This window comes from Nelusetta ayraudi, unplaced genomic scaffold, assembly GCF_046127955.1.
Source record: "Nelusetta ayraudi isolate G7.1 ecotype Tasmania unplaced genomic scaffold, CSIRO-AGI_Nayr_v1 ptg000120l, whole genome shotgun sequence".
Lineage (NCBI taxonomy): Eukaryota > Metazoa > Chordata > Actinopteri > Tetraodontiformes > Monacanthidae > Nelusetta > Nelusetta ayraudi.
Window position 1 is genome coordinate 1,583,305 of NW_027466170.1, and position 19,367 is coordinate 1,602,671.

The 19,367-nt window shown below is 44.6% G+C and overlaps 3 protein-coding genes across 5 annotated transcripts; 2 read left to right on the forward strand and 1 right to left on the reverse strand.

Annotated features, from left to right (window-relative positions):
- Nucleotides 1-379: 379 nt before the first annotated feature.
- LOC142904015 (mRNA decay activator protein ZFP36L1) lies at nt 380-4,779 on the forward strand. The gene is made up of 2 exons (XM_076049948.1): nt 380-631; nt 1,807-4,779. The coding sequence occupies exons 1-2, from the start codon at nt 578-580 to the stop codon at nt 3,067-3,069; spliced, it is 1,317 nt and encodes a 438-aa protein (XP_075906063.1). The 5' UTR covers nt 380-577; the 3' UTR covers nt 3,070-4,779.
- A 3,264-nt stretch (nt 4,780-8,043) lies between these two features.
- Nucleotides 8,044-10,469, reverse strand: trappc6bl (trafficking protein particle complex subunit 6B, like). Its single transcript, XM_076049809.1, has 7 exons — nt 10,243-10,469; nt 9,899-9,990; nt 9,703-9,770; nt 9,500-9,617; nt 9,298-9,381; nt 9,070-9,163; nt 8,044-8,901 (listed from the first exon to the last, which is right to left on the reverse strand). The coding sequence occupies exons 2-7, from the start codon at nt 9,986-9,988 to the stop codon at nt 8,870-8,872; spliced, it is 486 nt and encodes a 161-aa protein (XP_075905924.1). The 5' UTR covers nt 9,989-9,990; nt 10,243-10,469; the 3' UTR covers nt 8,044-8,869.
- Nucleotides 9,698-12,889, forward strand: bloc1s3 (biogenesis of lysosomal organelles complex-1, subunit 3). 3 transcript variants are annotated; one of them, XM_076049807.1, is made up of 5 exons: nt 9,698-9,836; nt 11,218-11,343; nt 11,435-11,627; nt 11,968-12,068; nt 12,393-12,889. In XM_076049807.1, the coding sequence occupies exons 2-5, from the start codon at nt 11,230-11,232 to the stop codon at nt 12,576-12,578; spliced, it is 594 nt and encodes a 197-aa protein (XP_075905922.1). In that variant the 5' UTR covers nt 9,698-9,836; nt 11,218-11,229; the 3' UTR covers nt 12,579-12,889. The 3 variants fall into 3 exon arrangements, with proteins under 3 accessions (XP_075905922.1, XP_075905921.1, XP_075905923.1); XM_076049806.1 differs by lacking the exon at nt 9,698-9,836 and adding an exon at nt 10,629-10,776; XM_076049808.1 differs by lacking the exon at nt 9,698-9,836 and adding an exon at nt 11,028-11,168.
- Nucleotides 12,890-19,367: the final 6,478 nt, after the last annotated feature.

Here is a 19,367-nt window from a genome sequence, read left to right on the forward strand (position 1 = left end):
ATGTTGTTGACCCAATGTCAACATTCCACTATGCAGCACATTAAAGTTCTATTCTATTCCAAAACAAAACCCAAACATCTTGGTAAACAAACTCATAGTGTCACTGGTTACCTACCTGCTCGTGAGTGTTGATGGGTCTATTGTGTCACACACACACACACACACACACACACACACACACACACACACACACACACACACACACACACACACACACACACACCTTAAAAAATAATGTAAATAGCATAACCTGCTTGACTAAAACTGTGCCCCATGGACTGGGATCAGCTCTCGCAGCTCCTGGGACAGCCCGCAGTCTGTGCGGCTGAAAACAACTCGGCTCTGTGTGGCGCACTGGGCAGCGCGGGACGGTGGGAGGGGCCAGCAAGCAGTGCAGCTTTTAAATCAACACGTGGTCTGGATCTCCGACTTGCTTTAACTGCACACACGACCAGAAACTTCTGACCCACTCATGCCAGCTCGCTCTGCGCGTATACCACCGCGGGGGCAGCTCTGATCGCTCGGAGCGCTTCGTAACTGACCCCAGAGCCTGACGAGGGGAGAAGAAGAAGGAGACATGCCGTCTTATCCCATCAGCCAGTTCTCGGAGCTGGAGGACGTGATGTGCAAGGTAAACAAGAGAATGAGCGGCCGAGGAAGCCCCCGCGTGGAGCGGGTAAAGTTTGGCAGCGGGGCTAAAGTTGGCGGTGCTAACTGGTTGACGTCTGTTAGCTCGGGAGCTAGCCTCGGCGCTAACTCGGCGCTAACTTTTCTCTCACTTCTCTCTTTTTCGAGGGAAGCTGACGGTGACCGCGTGACTGCGGTTAGCTCAGCGTTGACAGCCGCGTGCTCTTGGGGCCTTTTCGGCGTCATTTTAGCTGAAAGTCAATCAGAGTTTTTTTAGCCCTCGGCTCATTAGCTCCAAACTTCCAGTGTCAGTGTTAGCTCACGTTGGGGCTGACTAACGCGCCGTCATAACACAAATGACGCTGGATAGACCAGCTTCATAGTTTTTTTTTTTGTCGCGAGTAGCTCGCCCGGTACATCGCTAGTGTGTCTCCTGGCTGATTTTTCTGTTCCCCACATTACTTTTTCATTTTAAGTTTTCGCACTCAAAGCTCCGCGTGGTTTCCCAACCACGGAGGCAATCAACAAGTGAATGAATCAAAACACCCCCGTAAACAAGCCGAGCTACACTTGTTGCGTTGTTTGACCCCAGTGGCTAATGGTTAGCGTCGTGTCCGCTCGTTGACTCTGTTTGAAGGCTTTGGAGAAGTCGGTTAAGTTTCCCACCGTATTAGAGAAGAGGGGAACTTGCGGGAGGTGGGGGGGAGGGGGTGTGTATGTAGCTTTAAGATAAAGTTTTAGCTGTTTTGAAACTTGCTCTGGAAGGCGTTTGAGGTTAGAAGTTGAGTCCACTTAAATCGGTTACGTACTTGGGGTGAGGACCGAAACCAAAAGTGACGTTAACGTTAACAATGAGGATGTACAATACATTTTAAAAACCTCACATTTTAAGCTAATTAAAAAAACAAAAAACAAAAACAGTACAGTAAATATGGACTGCACCAATTGTATAACATACTGTACGAGTCATTGTATAATATAAGCTACTTTTAACAATATTGTATCAATAAATGCAAGTTCATTCATTTTCGGGGTTTACAGCTGAATTATGTTTGAGTTTATTTCTTGGGCATCAAAGGATAATGAAATATTCTCATTTGCCTAAAAATTTAATTTGTAAGTCCTAATGGCTAATGTTTTGTTCTTTATCTTTGCTTTTTTTTTTTTTTTTTCCTGCAGCAGTTACTGAATTTGGACTTCAGGGACCAAAGCAGAGCCCTGCCATCCCTCAGTCTGGCAATGAGAGCATCAGGTAACGGCAGCCAGTCACGCAGCAACAACTCGTCCTCCCTATCGTCTCCCTCCAACGATCCCTCAGACAGTGTTTTCATGGCCTCCGGCCAGTGGGGGGAGCAGCTCGACAGCCCTCTGCTTTCCCAGGTAGCTAATTCCCATCCCTGGGCAAAAGCAGGCTTTCTTGCCCAACGTTCCATTAGCATGGTTGAGACGGGCAGCGCCACGGCAGCGAGTCTAGCGTGGCACGGGATCGACATCAAGCACTCCCCGGGCGACGCCGTTACCCCCACGTCGCTGCACGCCGGCTCCTCCTCGTCCGTCTCCTCGTCCTCGTCGCGCTACAAGACTGAGCTGTGTCGCTCCTTCACCGAGAGCGGCATGTGCAAGTACGGCAGCAAGTGCCAGTTTGCCCACGGGCCAGAGGAGCTGCGCGACCTCAACCGGCATCCAAAGTACAAGACCGAGCCGTGCCGCACCTTCCACACCATCGGCTTCTGCCCGTACGGAATGCGCTGCCACTTTGTCCACAACAACGAAGAGGAGAGGAAGAGCTCCATCTCTCATTCCTCCTCATTCTCCTCCTCTTCCTCCTCCTCCAGCACCTCCTCATCATCATCATCTTCAAGCATCTCCCAGCATCCGAGCTGCGCCTCCCGCTCCCACAGACCCCCTCTGGTCAGACAGAGCTTCAGTTTCGCAGGGTTCCCCTCGGTCCCGCAGCAGTGCCTCCAGCCCGGCCTGGCTGCCCAGCCTCTCCACGCCGGCGCCTCCTTCTCTCGCGCTCCCTCGGCCTCTCCCCCCTCCTGCGCCGACATCACCGACCTCCTTCCTCACCCATTCCTGGATCAGGCGGATTCAGCCTTTGAGGCCTGCGCCACCAGCCTTTACCAGCCCGTCTTGGGCTTGACCTCAGCGGTAGGTCCGCAGTCTCCCTTCCAGCCTTCCCCAGACTCCGACGGCTCACCATCCAGGCTTTCCCCGACCACCTCCCCTAGCCTGCAGCAGAATCCCGGTGCCGCCGGCTTGTATTCAGGGCCGCTGGGGGCCCGCTCCCTGTCCTACACCTCTCTGTCTGACCAGGACCAGGATGGGGGCAGCTCTGCCAGCTCGTTCACCGGCTCCGAGCCCTGCGAGGCCAGCAGCAGGCGCCTGGCGGTCTTCAGTCAGCTCTCCGTTCCTGAAGACATCGCCGGCTTCTGTCCTTAAGTTGCCGCGAGCCCCAAACACTGACACACATTTTCCACAAAACACAAATGCAGCACACCTTCACACACTCAGTGCTTATGAACTTGTCAGACGCCACCCCCCAAACACACACACACACACACACACAAAGCCACTGGACTGAGACCTCAGACATTCCTTCGACCTTACTGACTGAAGCACGCAGAGATTCACAGATGATATTTATACGAAGCTGACTGTCTCAGGCTTGAGCATCAGGGAAGCCGCCGGTGATGCTGAAGACTTGTGGACGTTGCCTCCGAAAACAGAGTTCTCTCACGGTGGAAATTCACCGGCACCGCAAGTGTTCTATGCTTTATCACAGCCGTAAACCGAGAGCAGCAAGTTGAGCTGAAGGAGATGACTTGTTATTTGTTTGCCAAGTACACTGTGTTAAAAGCGTTTGCCAACTTCGCCCAAGTGATCTTAAATGATGCGACAAAGCCAAAGACGTCAGAAATGTTAGAATGGCGTTACACACCACTCTGAACTTGTTTTATGAATTTCTTTTCAGTCACTGCACACAGCATCGTGTTAATAAGCTGGACGATAGATTTCGGGTTACGTTTGTCTCCCCCGTCGATGCATTTTGAGGCCTTGTGCCAAGCGCTGTCCCCGGAAACCGATTTCAGTTTTTAAGCGACAGAAGTGCCTGTGCCGGTAGCGTTACTCTGCAGGTCTTGTTACAACGTTGACGCAGGATTTTGCTGGTTCGTTGGGAAGGTGTGGTGAGGAGTGCGAGTCCTTTCAAGTCAACTAAGCTATACTTCAGATAAGACTGTTACACGGTTTTTGTTTTTTTTCCTCGGCTCATGCTTTTTCAGTGGCAACTAGTCGAGTGCCAAATGATCGTGTTCAACCTTTAACCTCGATTTGCACCAAACCGGCAAAGTGTCCTTGATCGTACTTTTAAAAGAAATCATCTGTCGCGGCCCTGACAAGACGGACTTTTTATGGCAGCAGCGAGCATGGAAATACTTGCCATCTCTCCTTAGTCCAGGGGGGGGGAATGATTCATCAATATAATGTTTTACAGAAATCCTGTTTTGCTTCTGGCTGGATCAAATTTGGCAGCACAGATCCACATTTCAGAGGATCTGAAACATTCCCACCTGATATGTTTTCTTTCTTCTTCTTTTTTTTTTTTTTTTTTTTAACCCAGAGGCAGAATTGGTGTTAAGCTAGACTCATTTTTTTTCTTTTTCTTTTTGATGATGGTTCTCTCTCCCTGGAAAGTTCATCTCTTTTTTTCCATGCAGTATTAATTACTCCTATTCCAGTTTTGTGCCGTTATTAACGTGTAGAGGCCTGTAAGCCATGCGTCAAGGATTGTTCCGTAGGTGTGTAGGGAGTGAGTGCTTGTTGTTCTAGAAATTTTACTCGGCTGTTTCTGTGTAGTTGATTAGAGAACAGACTCCTTGCTGTTACCGGTCTATTGAAAATGGCCTCTCTCTCTGTCTCTTTTTTTCTTCTTTTTTTTTTGTCAAGTCGTTCGAGGCCTGTTTAGTGTTAAAGGTGATCTTCTTTAGTAAATTAATTTCTTTAATTTATTTTAACATATTTATAGAGGAGTTTGAGTTGTTAATGCTTGTATCAAGTTTAATATATTTGGCTTTTCTTGCTTTTTTGTACTGGAAATAAAGTTGTTTGTTGTTTTTTTTAAATGGTTGAATAAAGTTTTGCTCTTTTTTTTCTTAATGTCGTAAATTATAACTCGTATCGTTTTTTGGACTGAACAGAAAATTGGGTCATGAAATTTTCCTCTTTGCTAGTGACGTCTGTCTCAAATTGAGGCTTCAGCACATGAGCACAGAAAACCTCCTCTAGTCCAAATTAGTGCATCACTCTGCAGTGTAATTTTCACAGTAGGAACGATCCGAGTCAGGAAGCCTTAAGTATTGAAGCGCAGTTTGCACACATTGGTTCATTGCATTTTAAGTAAAAAAAAAATAAAATAAAAAATGCATGCATTTGCTTGAGTGAATTATTTTTCTCCTTTGGCAATAATGCAGCTTCAAGTGCACAATGCAGCTGTCTGTTTACAACCTGCAAAAAAATGATTCTTTCTCGGTCCTTCAACATCTCGCGAAGGGGACAAAACCAATCTCGGAGGGCCGAGTGAGAGATGTAATTAGTGTCCTCCCTTTGTGACATCACAAAGGCCTGAATTACAGATCTACGCGTTTTAGAGCACGCTTTTCTGAAAAGTGTGAAAAACAGACGTTTGATGGGCTTTTCTCATTCAGGAGAGTTCAATGACTGAACATAACATTGCCATAGAATGCTCTTAGTTGACCTGCTGCTAAATATCAAGTTGTTTCTTTGAAATTAATCTTTTTTTGTGTCAGGCTTTTTAGATCAAGCTTTATTTTTCGTCATTTGGATTTAAAAAAAAAAAAAAAAAAGAGGCCTAGCAGTCTGATTTAACGCACCGAATCAAAGGATAAATTGAGGGAATATTGGTTGGATGTCTTCAAGTTTCCCAGAAGGAGAAGTGTTTGTGACAACTCTCTCCGCCTCAGGATAGCAGAAAATGAGTGTGTGTGTGTGTGCGTGCGTGCGTGCGTGCGTGTGTGTGTGTCTCCAAGTTAATGTGTAGTCATGCCACTGAGATTTCATGTGGAGATAAGAAGGCTTTTGTTTGCGGCTTAATCTGACCAATCCCAGGCTCCCACCCATTTCCTTTCACCCTCGCTGCCTCCAGTGATTTCGCCCGGCCTTCCTCACTTCAGTCTCTCTCCCTCAATTACGTCCGCTCGCCTCCTCGCCCTCGCTCTCGCCTCCCTCAGCGCCACTCCAGTGCCTCGCTTCACTCCGCTCTGGCTGTGGGGAAGCACAAGGTGTTGGTGGAAGCAGGGTCTTAATTATCATGTTAAATCATGCAGACGACTCGGCCCTCATTGCGTTAAACCATATTGAATTAGTGCCGTAACGCGATTGTGTAATCCTTCACAGAAATGACAGTTGTTACATTCAGTTAGCGAAGGTTTCGCAGGGGTTTAATTCCATTGAAAAGTATCTCACTGGTGTTTTCCAAGTATTTTATTCAATTTTGTTATGCAACGCAATCTCGTCACGTCACAATCAACATAATACAGACTGTCAACAGTAACTGTTACTCGAAGCCGCGCATGCTCCTTTCGTTTCGAGTGGTGGTGTGTGTCTGTGTGTCTGTGTGTGTGCTCGCTGTCACACATCTGACAGACATTCCGCCACACTTGCCCCTCGGGGCGAAGGGAGAGCAGGCAGATGGCCGTATTCAGGTCCACTGCGGGTTAACATATGGCCCCCGGAGACGAGGTTTGTGTTTGTGTCCGCGGGCTGGAGAATCACACTCTGACTATGCATGAGTGGAAGGAGCTGAATGAGCGGGGCCGAGCAGTGGGGGAGCCACCGTGGTATTAGCCGGGCAGGAAAGGAGCTGGAATAGAGCGGCTGACAAAACACTGGAACGGGACAATTAGAGAGGATGGAATTAGGCAGCATGTTAGATTTCTTCTCTTTTTGGGGGGGGGTGGGGGCACCACTGCAGGCCTTGCACGGTTAGACAAATTCCTAGACAAAAAAAAAACTTCCAAGGGAAAAGTGTGGTCGGAGCTCATTTAATGTGCAAATGTGGTCTTATAAAGTAAAAAAAAAAAAAGAAAAAAAAAGACCAAACTAACAGACATTAAGTAGTTTGGCTGCTGTGCTAAACAAGTTAGCCTAACTAGCATTTTGTTGACTGATCAAGATAAGCTTGTTAAATTTGGAGAACTTTACTTGTAAATTAAATAACTGACAACAGAGCAATCTTTTGTTTGCATCCAAATATCTCTCTCTCTCAGCAGCATAAACCGACAGCAGCGTAGCAGCGAGCACATACTTCTGGAAACCAACATTTGTGACGCCACAAAAGGCGCCGCTGCTTCTTCCAGGTTAGTGACGTAACTCCCAGCCAGTCTGTTTGTGCCCTTCCAGACGTGGAACGTCAAACAAATCGTTCCAACTCAGCATTGCAGTTTTTCGCTAGGGGCAGCAAACAGAGGGCCAACACAGGCGTTTTCTGGTCTTCTATGGGTAGGTACTTGTGTGAGGTGGAGCTGGACGAAGGGGACGAAACGCAGCTGTAGATGAGCTCAGACGAATCGTCTGTCACGTTTACGTCTCCTCAGTTTTGAATTCTTTTACCAGAGGTATATTACACTCTTACCGCAGATCAGTGATTTTACCCTCTCTCTCCCCTTCTTTCAAATCCACTCTCCTCTCTCCCTCCCTCCCTCCCCCAACACGCTTCCCACCTCTAATAAATTCACTTCCTCCATTCATTTCCCCGCAGCCTCCTGTAGAGCCTCTTCATTCTCTCCATCTTTTATTCCATCCCCTTGTCTACTCGCCACTAACTCTTTCTGCCCCCTCCCAGGCATTCTCTTTAATCCCTCCCACTGTTTTTTTTTTCTCTCCTCCCTTCCACAGAGAGGATTTGGGCAAAGTGTTTAATAGGTTGCAACAAATGGGTTATGGCGCTGCTGTACGATTGCACAGATGCCTGACTGATTTTTTTTTTCCAGCCTGAAACTTTGTTTTCGTGACAGATTTTCCACATTTGTGCTGATGGTCAGCCGGCAAGCGCGTCCCGCTTCACCTCAGATACACTGTGGGGTTCAGGAAGGGTAATGCGGCCGCTATACTCGCAATCATTGTTTAAACTTCTTGAACCTTTAAGCTTGTTTAAGAGCCCTTGCCTGAAGGGCCTGTAAGCTAAAGTGAGGACGCGACTGAGTTTGAGAGCTGTGGCTGGCCCCACCTGCCCCTCCCAAACAGATTTTGCAGATGCAACAGACGACGACTTTCTGATTTTCTGTTTAGCTCTGTGTTTACAGCTTCCTGCTAAAAGCTTCCTTCAATATGTTTTTGGGGGGTATAATGAAAACAAGGTTGGCTGAACAGTTGGAACCAAAAGAGATATGATCTTTGTTTTGTTTTTTTGTTTGACTTCAAACTGGCCAACAGATACAAGCATATGAGCACAATGACTTTAATGACTTCATTTTAATTTCCTTTGTGGTATGAAACAAAAAAGACAATATATATACAAAACACGATAAAGGCTGTGATTCAGTACTGTACAGCTGTGTTTGTTCTGCTGACATTTGAAGCCTCCAAAAGCAGAAGCAGAGACACAGCTGATGGACATGTGTCCCTCTAGTGGGAGAACAAGGCATACGCATCTAACCAAGGGGCACATTTGGTTCACCATATGGCCAGTTCTTTTTTGATGGGCTCTTACACATTTTTAAAATAAGATTTTGAAACATGTTCAATTAAGGGGAGAAATTAAACAGGTATCCAACAATGTTTGCTTAGTTTACATAAATGTATTTTCCAAAATGTTGAAAAGCCTGCCTAAAAACTGCAAACAACAGCAACAAACTCTTTGTCTGCATTTGCCTTCCAATGAGCAGAAGATCAGGAGGTGATGCAGAAAGGTGCTTTTACAGTTGCCAATCCAACAACCTCCGACAAGATGTTTTATCCTCAATGCTGCTTCATGTTCGTTTCCATCTTCGATTCAAAAAAAAGTTTTTTTTATTTTATTTTTTTTACAACCAACTCCTTCGAATGGGTTGTTAAAATTAATCACACGCACACACAAAAATTACACTGTAATGTCATACACTGTACATGCAGGCACCGAAGGTACCCTGGTTTCCCCCTTTGACCTGAAAGGGGTTCTCTGTTTGAATGGACTGATGTTTGACTGTTTCTGTTTCACATCAACAAGGTAGCAGAGAGGACCAGATCATAACTTCTGGATCACCACCTGGAATTTACCTAGAAATAAAGAATAAACAAAATATAAAGCCTTGGTTATTGACAGACATTTACAAAACTAAAGTTATTTGAATTAAGAGGCATGAATTAAAAAAAAAAAAAAAAAAAAAAAAAAAAAAACATTCTTAATAACCAGTCTAATGACAATAGCATGTGTCTTAGACTTACAGGACGGCATAGTAGAGACTTCAGCTGTCACTACGCTGTCCAGTCCGAGGTTAGACAGACCTCCTCTCACCACACCACACGAAAAAGCAAGGTACTGAAGGAGAAAACACACAAATGAACTGGATTTTTTTTTTTTTTTTTTTTTTTTTTTTGCACATTGAGAATGAAACATTGCTGGGTTTCGCTCAGATCGATGACGGCAGTGTGTAGCAGAAATTGCAAGTTAACCTTAGGAGCCTGATCCAGGTACTGCTTCCCATTGGAGAGCTGAGTCAGCAGACAAAACTTGTTGTCTTGCAGGACGTAGGTACCCTGTGGCAGCAGAGGAACAGAGGTATATTTTGTTTGCATATCAACAGGGGGCCGGGGGGGGAGGATTCCTTCATTCTGTTGTTCAACAGCAAGTTCCTCTGCTGCCTTGTTTGTTCACCTGATGGTTCGTTCTGAGGTTGTCCACCTGCCTCCTGAAGACCTTTGTCCAGAAGTCTTTGCACACGAACTTCATGATGTCCAGTTCGTCCTTGAAGCTCGGAGAGTCACGAGTCAGTCTGAACACAGCAGCAATTTAAAACGCATGCTTAAGACCGGTAAAGTATTTAGCTTCGCGGACACCGGATGTTGACGTTTCCCTACCTCTCAATGAGTCCTTGACCCACCCGGAAGCCCATCCCCTCTAGGACAGACACACAGACAGCTCGATCCTGGAAAAAGTCGTTCCGACGGATTATATTTGTAAAGACGACAACACACTTTGAGCCTGTGTCTAGGTACAGTGCGCCATGTAAACTCGCCATGGCCTGTATATTTGTGCTCGGATCGTTTCACTAACCTTGTTGTCCATCTCCCCCTTACTGGAGTGCTTGTAAACATGCGACACGATCTCCATATGGAGAAAATCAAACAACGACTCGTCCGCCATTTCTGAAGGGCACAAAATGTAATGATTGTCAGCAAGACATGACACAGAGCGTTATGTTTTAAGTATTTACACACGAACGACAGCTAGCTAGCACAGCTAACACGGTCGGCTACTTGTTTTCACCTGGGTGGTATTGAGGTTACATGTTCTATCAGATAACATAAGATGAGTAAAAAAGAAAATCTTATGACGGTTTGGAGTATTACTTCAAAATATGTTGCAAGAAACGGAAAGAAGAAATAAATATACAATACCTGTCCCAATGACTGAGGACTCGACGGAGTAAAAACTGGGCTTCTTCCTAGGATGGCTTCAACATACTTACCGGCGCAGCCCGTTGCATTCAAGCGGGCGGGGTCTTAAACAGGAGTGTCAAACTGGCGATATCAAGCATAAAAGGGGAACGATGGGTGATTAGATAAACCTGTAGTTTGAGGTCGTGAGTCAGTTACATGAACTGAGTATGCAGAGGAGGCTAGGAAAAGATCCAACGAGATGTTTTGGTTTCTAAAACTCGGTTTACGCCGTCAAACACCGCAAGCACACACACGAGATTGTCACCAATCGGGTTAGGAAACGGTATTTGTCATGTGACAACAATGCCTCAACTCAGATTGGTGCTTGGACAACAATTCCCTTCCTTTATGATCATGTGACTTCTGTTTTCTAACATCTCGCAGAAGGTTCGACACTTTTGGACTGTTTCACGGCGCAAATCTTAACATTTACCGACGGGCTGCAACATTACGGGATGAATTCTTGCTAAGCCAACTCGTGCGAGGACTGAGGTGGGTGCATATCAGACGTTTCTGTATAGGAAAGAGCGAAACGAAGCTTTGTCTGGTAGTGTTGTAGCACGCGACATTGGTCTTTTTAAGGGTTATTTTTACTCGGTTTTGTCTGTAAAAGATACCTTGCTGAAAATAAATCTTGCTGTTTGATTTAGAAACAAATTTGAATTAAAAAAAAAAACACACTGGTTATTTTTTTTCCGTTTTCTTGTTAGTTTATATAGTTTATTTATTTTTCTTTGATATTTAAAGTCTTGGTCTTGTCTTGGTCTCGAACTTCAAATGTCCTCCTGGTCTTGTCTTGGTCCTGATTCTCTGTAGTCATGATAATGTCTTGGTCTCGGTTGGTGCGGTCTTGACTACAATACTATTGTCTGGTTTAGGCGGAGGTAAGTTAATAAATGAACTTGTGTTAACGAACGACTTGACATCCGACAGGTGCAGTCAGTCATGTCCAGCAGGTACCAGATAGTGGTGCAGGGCGAGGCGTCCGAGACGGACTCCGACGATGAGGTCTACATCACCTCCATGCCTGCTCCCCAGCCCTCCACCTCAGGGGCCAAGGTTCGCCAGTGACAGTCTTCACCATAATACTGCCTTTTTTTTTTTTTTTTTTTACGTCCAGGTCTTCACCGTCTGTCTTGGATGTTGTCAGGTACCTGGGGAGGCGTCTGAGACCGACAGTGAAGCTGAGGAGGGAGAGGAGGAGTCCGGCAGAGCCTCCACTCTGAGCCAGCCGAGCTCGGAGATCCTCAGGAGAGACCTGCCGCCCCTCATAGTGGTCAGAGATCATCCTGATATACAGTCCATCGTGGAGGACAGGCCCAGCCCCACTCACAGGCCTCGTGGTGAGTGGGACGCATCATAGCGCCACGACCCAGTGGTAGCGTTGTAGTACTCGAGATTGGTCTGAGTCTCGTCTCGGACTCGGGGGCATTTTTACTCGTTCTTGTCTCGTACTGGACGGACTCTGGGTTTGTGACCAAGACCAATCAAGACTCAGTCAACACTGCAATGGCAGCTAATAACAGCAAAGAATCCAGCTGCTGCCTTGTTACACTGTGACACCCAGAGTGACATTCACTACCAATAATAATAATAATGATAATAATTTAAAAAAACTGTTTTTTTTATTTATTTATTAGTATCATCATTATTATTATTCGATTCTTGCCATTCCGTTTTCAGGTGAGACCCTCTTACAACAAAAGCTGCAGGAATCGAATAGCCGACTTTACCACGATGTGAGGCAGACGGTGCGGCAGGTTTACAGCAATGCCAGTAAAGAGGTAAGAGAAGCATGTAATAATAATTGTAAAAATGTGTTTAGGCTGACATTCTGCAGGTATTCACACCAGGTCCAGCTTCTTCAGTATTTTCATTGATACTTCAGTAGAAATAACCAAACCGAACCAATATGGCTCACCTCTTTGTATTGTTTATCACCTCTCAGTCTACTTCTTCAAGTTAACATTCAAAATATTCATGGTTATCAATACTATTTATGCCATTTTAGCCAGTGGCTTTGTGAAGTCACACGAAGCCACTGCAACAACACTCATTGCAACAGCTTGTTTTGTGCACAACCTGACTCGCCCTCGTTTTCATAAAAGGTTCAAAGTGCGACGGCTCAACTGAACGCCTCGCAGACCGCCATTATCAACACCTCTCACAGCATCCGATTGATCTTGGATGACCTGAAGGCTGTGTCCGAGAAGATTGACATCATCACCAGCTGCCAGATCCTGCCGGACATCAACATCAGCAGTCAAAGCAACTGCAGAGTCCCTTCACCGTAGGCCAATGCTTGTGTTTCCAATGTTCTATTTTATACAAATACACCTGTGTACGGTAAATATAAGTACCGGTATGTAAGAAGGCTGTTAGCAGTTTGGTGTGTACCAAAGATGACCCGCGTATTCTAATATATAGATTATTTTTGCCTTTTTTTGTACATTTGTTGACTAAACCCCTTAAATTGCTGTTTTGTCTTTGTCTTGTTCACTGTCAAAGAAAAGCAAAAAACAATTGAGAGAAGCTTTATTGAATTTTTTTAACTTCTGTTCAGTTAACAATTGCCTGGCTGAATATTAAACTGTGTTGAAAGATGCTTCATTGATGCCTTATTTGTGTATTGTAATAAATAAATAAGTAGATACGTAAATAAATAAATAAATAAATAAATGGCAGACAGATTAAAACAATGTATTTTTTGCCAAGCAATTACAAAGAAAGCTGCACAATATGAATAATGTACTGTCCAATTTATTTCCTTTACATCCTAAAGCTATGCATTAAATTAAGATGAACGCAGACAGACAACGGCCTCTTGGTTAACTGTGTCCGTAAACCAACGTTGTCCATTTTCTGTGCTCTCATTTCCACGATGTTTAAGTGAGACCAAGTCCAGTCAACACCTTCTTTGTGAGTCCATCTCCAGTTTGTGCGTTGGCAGGTCAGACAGGCGTGAAGACGTACACAAAAACCACGACCAGCAGGTTGAGAACTGTGGCCACAATACCAACAATGCCGAGCATGTGTTCCAGGTCAATTTTACACAGGCCTGTTTCGCCAACACTTTCAGCCATCTGCAAGAGACAGAGAGAGCACAGTAGTAGCTGCAGAACTCACATGAGTTTTTTGGAGGAATTTGAAGTCCTTTTTACTGTCTTGACACGTCTCCGACACCAGAGGGCGCCATCGACAAAGACGTTCACAACACATGGCGATGCATCTTCACTGAACCTATTCTGTCACTTTAGGGCCACTCAAACTTGCGCGTGTAATGTCCAAGATAATAATGTGTGATGCTGAGTATTATTGTACAGATTAAGTACGTGCATTTAAAGATGTAGATGTTAATAAAGCGACAAAACGTCCAGCACCAAATATGAAAATTCTCATCGTGCATAATGAAGTCTTTTAAAATGTAAAGTTCGAATTAAACTGAACTGTACAATTGTGTTGTTCATATAAATTGATTTATCTCATGCATTAATAATCATAGGGTAAAATCAAGAGGACAATTTGTGAGTGCTTGTGATACTAGCTGAAGAAAATCTGAAGAAAATAATTTACTATAATAAATTAAGGTTAAAAAAAAAATAAAAATAAAATAAGCATATATACATGTACATATATGCACAATTAATTGTGACAGATAATGCTAATAAGTTACCTATCATTATAAAATATGGTAAAATGCATATAGAACTTGCCACAGACAGGCTAATACGTTTGTTTTACCTTTTTGCAGTTTCTTTCACCTTTTCCATTTCTTCCTCTTGCTGATGACGTTGTCTCCATTTTCGGCCCCCCCAAAAAACTGTCAAAGCACTCCATAAACTTCTTCGACCTTTACCTGAGAACACACAAGCAGCTCTGTAATAGTTACTGCCCATCCAGGCTTGATGGGCTTCTTTTTTTTCTTTCTTTTGGCCCTTATCCCACCCTCTTCCCTGAGACTCACTGGTCTGTAAAACATAAGAGAATAAAGGGATTCGCTGTGAGTCTAATGGCTCAGACTGTCACTCTGACCAGCTACTTTTGTCTGCGTCAGGTTCTTATAAAGTTGGCTCCAAGCCGCCTCATGCTTGGGTGTGTGTGTGTGTGTGTGTGTGTGTGTGTTTGTGTTTGCGTATTGACTCACATCCATCATTCTTAAAGCAGACAGGCGGCAGAGCATGTTTGCCATTAGAGGAGGCCCCTCCTAATAATTGTGAGCCAGTGAGGCGTCATTACGGCCGAGGCTGAGGATGTTAGTTGAGGTGTTAATGAGGGTCACTTTAAAGCTTCTTGGGGGACATTTGTCATGTAATGCAGCTAATGCACTCAGCAAAACTGATAGCTTAAAAGATTTGCCATGTTAACATGTGGGCGTGTGTGTGGGGAGGGGACGTTGATAAAAGAAACACTTATGTCCCAATTTGCAGGGGGAGAAGATTAATTGCAGTTGTGTTAATCTGACGAACACGAATCCGGACCATTCGCCGCCAGCTGACGCTTTTGACTTGTGTGTCGTTTGTCTCTGCTGTGATGCGCATCCCAATAATTATGACAGATTCCATGTCGCGTAAGGAAAAATACACGGTGTGTGTACATGTATATGCAAAGTGAATAATTACACCGTCCACACCCCCTCTTTCCCCCTCCATTCCATAACCATCAACTTAAACGATGACGGTTATTGGAATAATAACTGCATGCGGGAGCACCTGATCGTTGCCCTTCTTCCCGTCTTGGAGCAGAGGTAGCAGGCCGCCAAGGGAGAGAAAGGGGTGATTAATGAACAGATCAGCAACTCTCACGGGCTTGCAGATGAGTATAGATGGCGATAATGAGGCCCCAGAGATGTGCGAAGCGACAATCTTCATTTAAGTAACTGCTTTTTCAGCCAGAGAAGCATTTCTCACGTCCACGCAGATCCGCTATCTCTCTTCACTCTGTGTGTGTGTGTCTGTGTGTGTGTGTGTGTGTGTGTGTGTGTGTGTGTGTGTGTGTGTGTGTGTGTGTGTGTGTGTGTGTGTCCCAGCTGTGCTGACAAAGCTCCCGGCCTTACATGGCTGCATGAGTGAGACAGAATTTGGAACGAAGGACACACTTTAAAACAGATAAATTCTGACGTCAGCAACACAGTGTGGGAACAAAAAATACAAAAAAAAAAGAAAATCATGGCTTTAATAAAGAATGGCAGTATGTGCTGCTCATTCAAAAGAAGAACCATCAGTCCCTGAACAGGGATTCATGGAACAACACAAGTCGATGTTTTAGTCTCGTCATGTCACTTCCTTTTGTGTCTGTGTCTTTAAATCTAACTCCCTCTGCGTTTCAGGTGATTTGCTTCGCCCCCTTTTGAGTCTCCTGATGGTCTGAGTGTTTTCCCCACCATGATTTTTTACATCACCTGCTATAAATATAGTTTGCGTTTAGCTTTGTGCTGGCTTGTCATGTTGCATGTGCGAGAACTAGTGTTTGTTTCACAGTATGTTCATTTTCAAGCTAGCTTTTAGATTTGCAACGTTCAGAAAAGGAGTGAAGGAGAATCAGTGCAAATGAATCTCATTTGTTTTTCAAGTGCCATTTCAAAATGGACCCACAGACACACTCACTGAATCATTGCAAATGATTAAAAAGGACCTTGCCAGTCACGCAGTTCCAGTCCAGTCATGATGTTGTTAGTTTACAGCAAAAGGCTCACATGCTGCATTGACCAGTGTTAACGTCTGCACCCTGTCCATAAACCCCAAAGAAATGTCAAACTGCCACCTCATTGACTTTGTGCCACTTTTTTTTTTTTCTCTTTTCAAGAGAACTTGCGGTCCATCAAAGCTCCTGCTCTTTGTGATGTCACAGACACCTGCAGCGATTGCCAGGTTTAGTCCTTTCAACAATATATAGAAGGTTCCCCAAGCAGTAGTTTAAGCATGAAGTTGAATCCCAGATTTTTTTTATTTATTTATTTATTTATTTTATTTTTTACAGAAATCAGAGAACTACAGATGGTTTTCAAGATCTGACTTTTACTACTTGTTACTCTGCTTACTAGGAATTATTATTATTATTATTTTTTATAATGCGGGTCTGAAGGAGGCTATAATAGGGGCCTTTTCCACGGAGGACCTTGTCCTGGATGTGACTCTGATCCCCTCAGACACGCCGCTGCTTGTGCGTTAAAACACAAACCTGGCTGCGGCCGAAGAACCACGGACCCCCGAGCCAAACAGTGTGACTCGGTGGGTATTTTCCTCCCAGGCCGGGTGATCTTCCGAGAGGATTTACTGGAACTCGACAGGGCAAGTAGGACAATGCATTACTGTTTACATAAAACATCTTTTCCCCGGCGCTGCGGCGGCAGGGGCTCGCTCGGGGCTTTTGCGAGACCCAGGAATGGCGGCGGCGGCGGACCCCGTCACGCTCGAGCTGGCAAACTTAACCAAAGACTAAAATAGGAGCGCGGCAGGAAATAGTGCGACGGCGCCGCCGAGGAAGGATTGGATCATAAATGTTTCTGGTACAGGGAGCGCGGAGGGTGAAGGAGGAAAGGCACACTGGATTATTAAATCATAGGAGTTTATATATCGGGGCTACGTGTGTGTGTGTGTGTGTGTGTGTGTGTGTGTGTGTGTGTGTGTGTGTGTGTGTGTGTGTGTGTGTGAGAGAGAGAGAGGACAGTCACCCACATTAGCCAGGTCAGCGGCTCTCTCATGGGGCGCCTGAGGACACACTGTTAGTTTATCCGGCTGGCTGAGCATCGCTGCACACAGCGGCACAGGTTCTGCCAAAGCAGCCGCAGCAACAATGCCGCCGCCGAGGACTCCGAGGACTCGGGCTCTGCTGCTCGGCTGATAACCTTGTTCTTCGTGTTAAGAGTCAGGAATCGTCCCTTTGACGAGCCTGTGGGATCAAACGGCGTCGGAGGGAAGAACAGTGCCGAGACTTCTATTCCGATCAGCTTTACAAACCCATGTTGCCGCTACCACACAAGATTTATTTATTTATTTATTTTTTAAATTATTATTAGCCTGAGTTTCAACCCGTCATTATTGAAAGGTGTTTTGAAAGAGTCGCCGTGCTTAGAAGAATTTAAGACTGTGGCTGGCTTTCTGAGATGGATGACGCTTGTCTATCCATATCGAGTTGGAGGTGAATAAAATTCCCAGTAAAGTTGGCCACTTTTTTTGTTGTTGTTGTTGTGTATTATGAATTCCCCTGAATGATTTTCTGAAAAGACAAATTGCTTATTCTTTTTATTGGCAGTATTATGAGAATACATATAAACATGACATGAAAGTACACCAGCTCTCACATTATTTGTTCAAAAGTATGTGTCAAATATCTGGATTAAAAATCTGGTCATTTGCTCATACCGTCCACTTCAGCATGCAGTTTCTCCCGTACAAAAGTTTCAGTCTGTGCCTCAGTTATCGGGCGGGTAACTGTGGAACCTGTGTTGTGCAAAATCTGGCAGTAGTTCAGCCTCTCAAAGTGAAAATCATTTTTTATAAAATCTCTCGCAGCTCGTTATTCTTCAGCTCAGTTTCTGTGAAATAAGGGCTCCCATTATTTTCCCCTTCGGCTGTTCTCGGGGCTCAGCTTTCTTCTGTTCTACTGCAGCCTCTCAGGCTCAGAATCAATTCAGCCTGTGCATCATGAAAAAACATGAGGGGGGTCGCGTCTGTGCCAGAGCTCAAGACAGCGGCTGTTTGCCTTTTCTCTGAACCCTGTTTTCTTGTTTCCAATGTCAACAATTCTGCCTAAGGCATCAGATAGGAGTCCAGGTGTCCCATGATGCACCTGGTTTTCCTCTGGAAGTGAAGACTGCTTCCTTCACACTGTGTTTGTGCATGTTCACATTAAAATAACAAAATAGAATAAATAGACATTTAAAAAGAAAAATATAAGGGATAAAATGAAGATATCCCAGACTTGTTATGTATCTTAATTTATGTGACAATTTTTCTGACCAAGAATTTTGTTACGCAATGACCAGTACTGCAATATTTATGACCAGTACTGCAACCCACCACCAGGAGGATTGGGTTGTTTCTCTTTTTTTTCTCTTGCTGCTCCATCAGTTGGTCCACTTATGCATACTGTCAGTGTGGGGACAGTTGCTATAATGTGTGTGCACGTGTGTGTTATAGGGGCCTTGTGTGTACGTTGAGGAGATGGCTAAATCGCTGTTGAGGTGGCAGATGGTCAGATTACCCTCTAGGCCTTCCCCTCTCATTGGCTAGCCCGCCGCTAAGTTCCACATGTTAAAACTGGTCTGGGCCAAAATGAATCGGAGCATAGTAGGAAAGTGTGACTGGAAATTGTAAGTGAATCTTAACTTAATCTTAACTTTGCCATTGTGTGTGCAGATTTGGGTTGGATTTGTTGGAAGCCGTGTATCATGAACTGATAACCTTAAGCACTTGATCCCACAATAGCATGCAGTGTTATGGAAGCAAACGTCTGCAGTCAGCACAACAAGTGACTTAAATGAAACAGAAGAAGGAACCAACTCAAGAAACCCAACAAACACTCTGTGCTAGTATAATACTGTACAGCAATTAATGTGCAAGACACATTTATCACATTCAGTAATGTGTCCTGAGGAATAAGTGATTATAAAGACAGAAGGTGTGTGTGTGTGTGTGTGTGTGTGTGTGTGTGTGTGTGTGTGTGTGTGTGTGTGTGTGTGTGTGTGTGTGTGTGTGTGGCAGTTTTAGTTTTCAGGTTTTTCTGTAGAATTGTTTGTTGTTGTTTTAAAATTGAGTCATTTCAAACAAATTGGCCATTTCGGGTCTAATCAAATTCATATGGATTTAGCTTTTGAAAGCATCTAAAAATGGAAAAGCAATGTGTAATCCCCCCCCCCCCCCCCGCCCCCCCATAATAAGGATTGATATTTACATAATACGAGTTTCACTAGTATGGAGGCAGCCTTAATGGCATTTTTTACAGAAGTCTAGAAACATGGATGTGCTTGGGTTTTAACACCAATGTCACAGCTCATTCAAGCCCGGTCTGGTACTGATGAGCCTCATTGTCAAAGAGTTGACAACCAAATGAAACCAATCAGAAGCAGAATGGGGGACATTGGA

Bases quoted from the DNA above. Each gene is read 5' to 3' on its own strand.
- LOC142904015 (XM_076049948.1), top strand. From the start codon at position 578: ATGCCGTCTTATCCCATCAGCCAGTTCTCGGAGCTGGAGGACGTGATG. The intron at 632-1,806 runs GTAAACAAGAGA...TTTTTCCTGCAG, and splicing joins TGGAGGACGTGATGTGCAAG to CAGTTACTGAATTTGGACTT.
- trappc6bl (XM_076049809.1), bottom strand. From the start codon at position 9,988: ATGGCGGACGAGTCGTTGTTTGATTTTCTCCATATGGAGATCGTGTCG. The intron at 9,771-9,898 runs GTTAGTGAAACG...GACTTTTTCCAG, and splicing joins AGGGGGAGATGGACAACAAG to GATCGAGCTGTCTGTGTGTC. The intron at 9,618-9,702 runs GTAGGGAAACGT...TGCTGTGTTCAG, and splicing joins GGTCAAGGACTCATTGAGAG to ACTGACTCGTGACTCTCCGA.
- bloc1s3 (XM_076049807.1), top strand. From the start codon at position 11,230: ATGTCCAGCAGGTACCAGATAGTGGTGCAGGGCGAGGCGTCCGAGACG. The intron at 11,344-11,434 runs GTTCGCCAGTGA...GGATGTTGTCAG, and splicing joins CCTCCACCTCAGGGGCCAAG to GTACCTGGGGAGGCGTCTGA. The intron at 12,069-12,392 runs GTAAGAGAAGCA...TTTTCATAAAAG, and splicing joins ACAGCAATGCCAGTAAAGAG to GTTCAAAGTGCGACGGCTCA.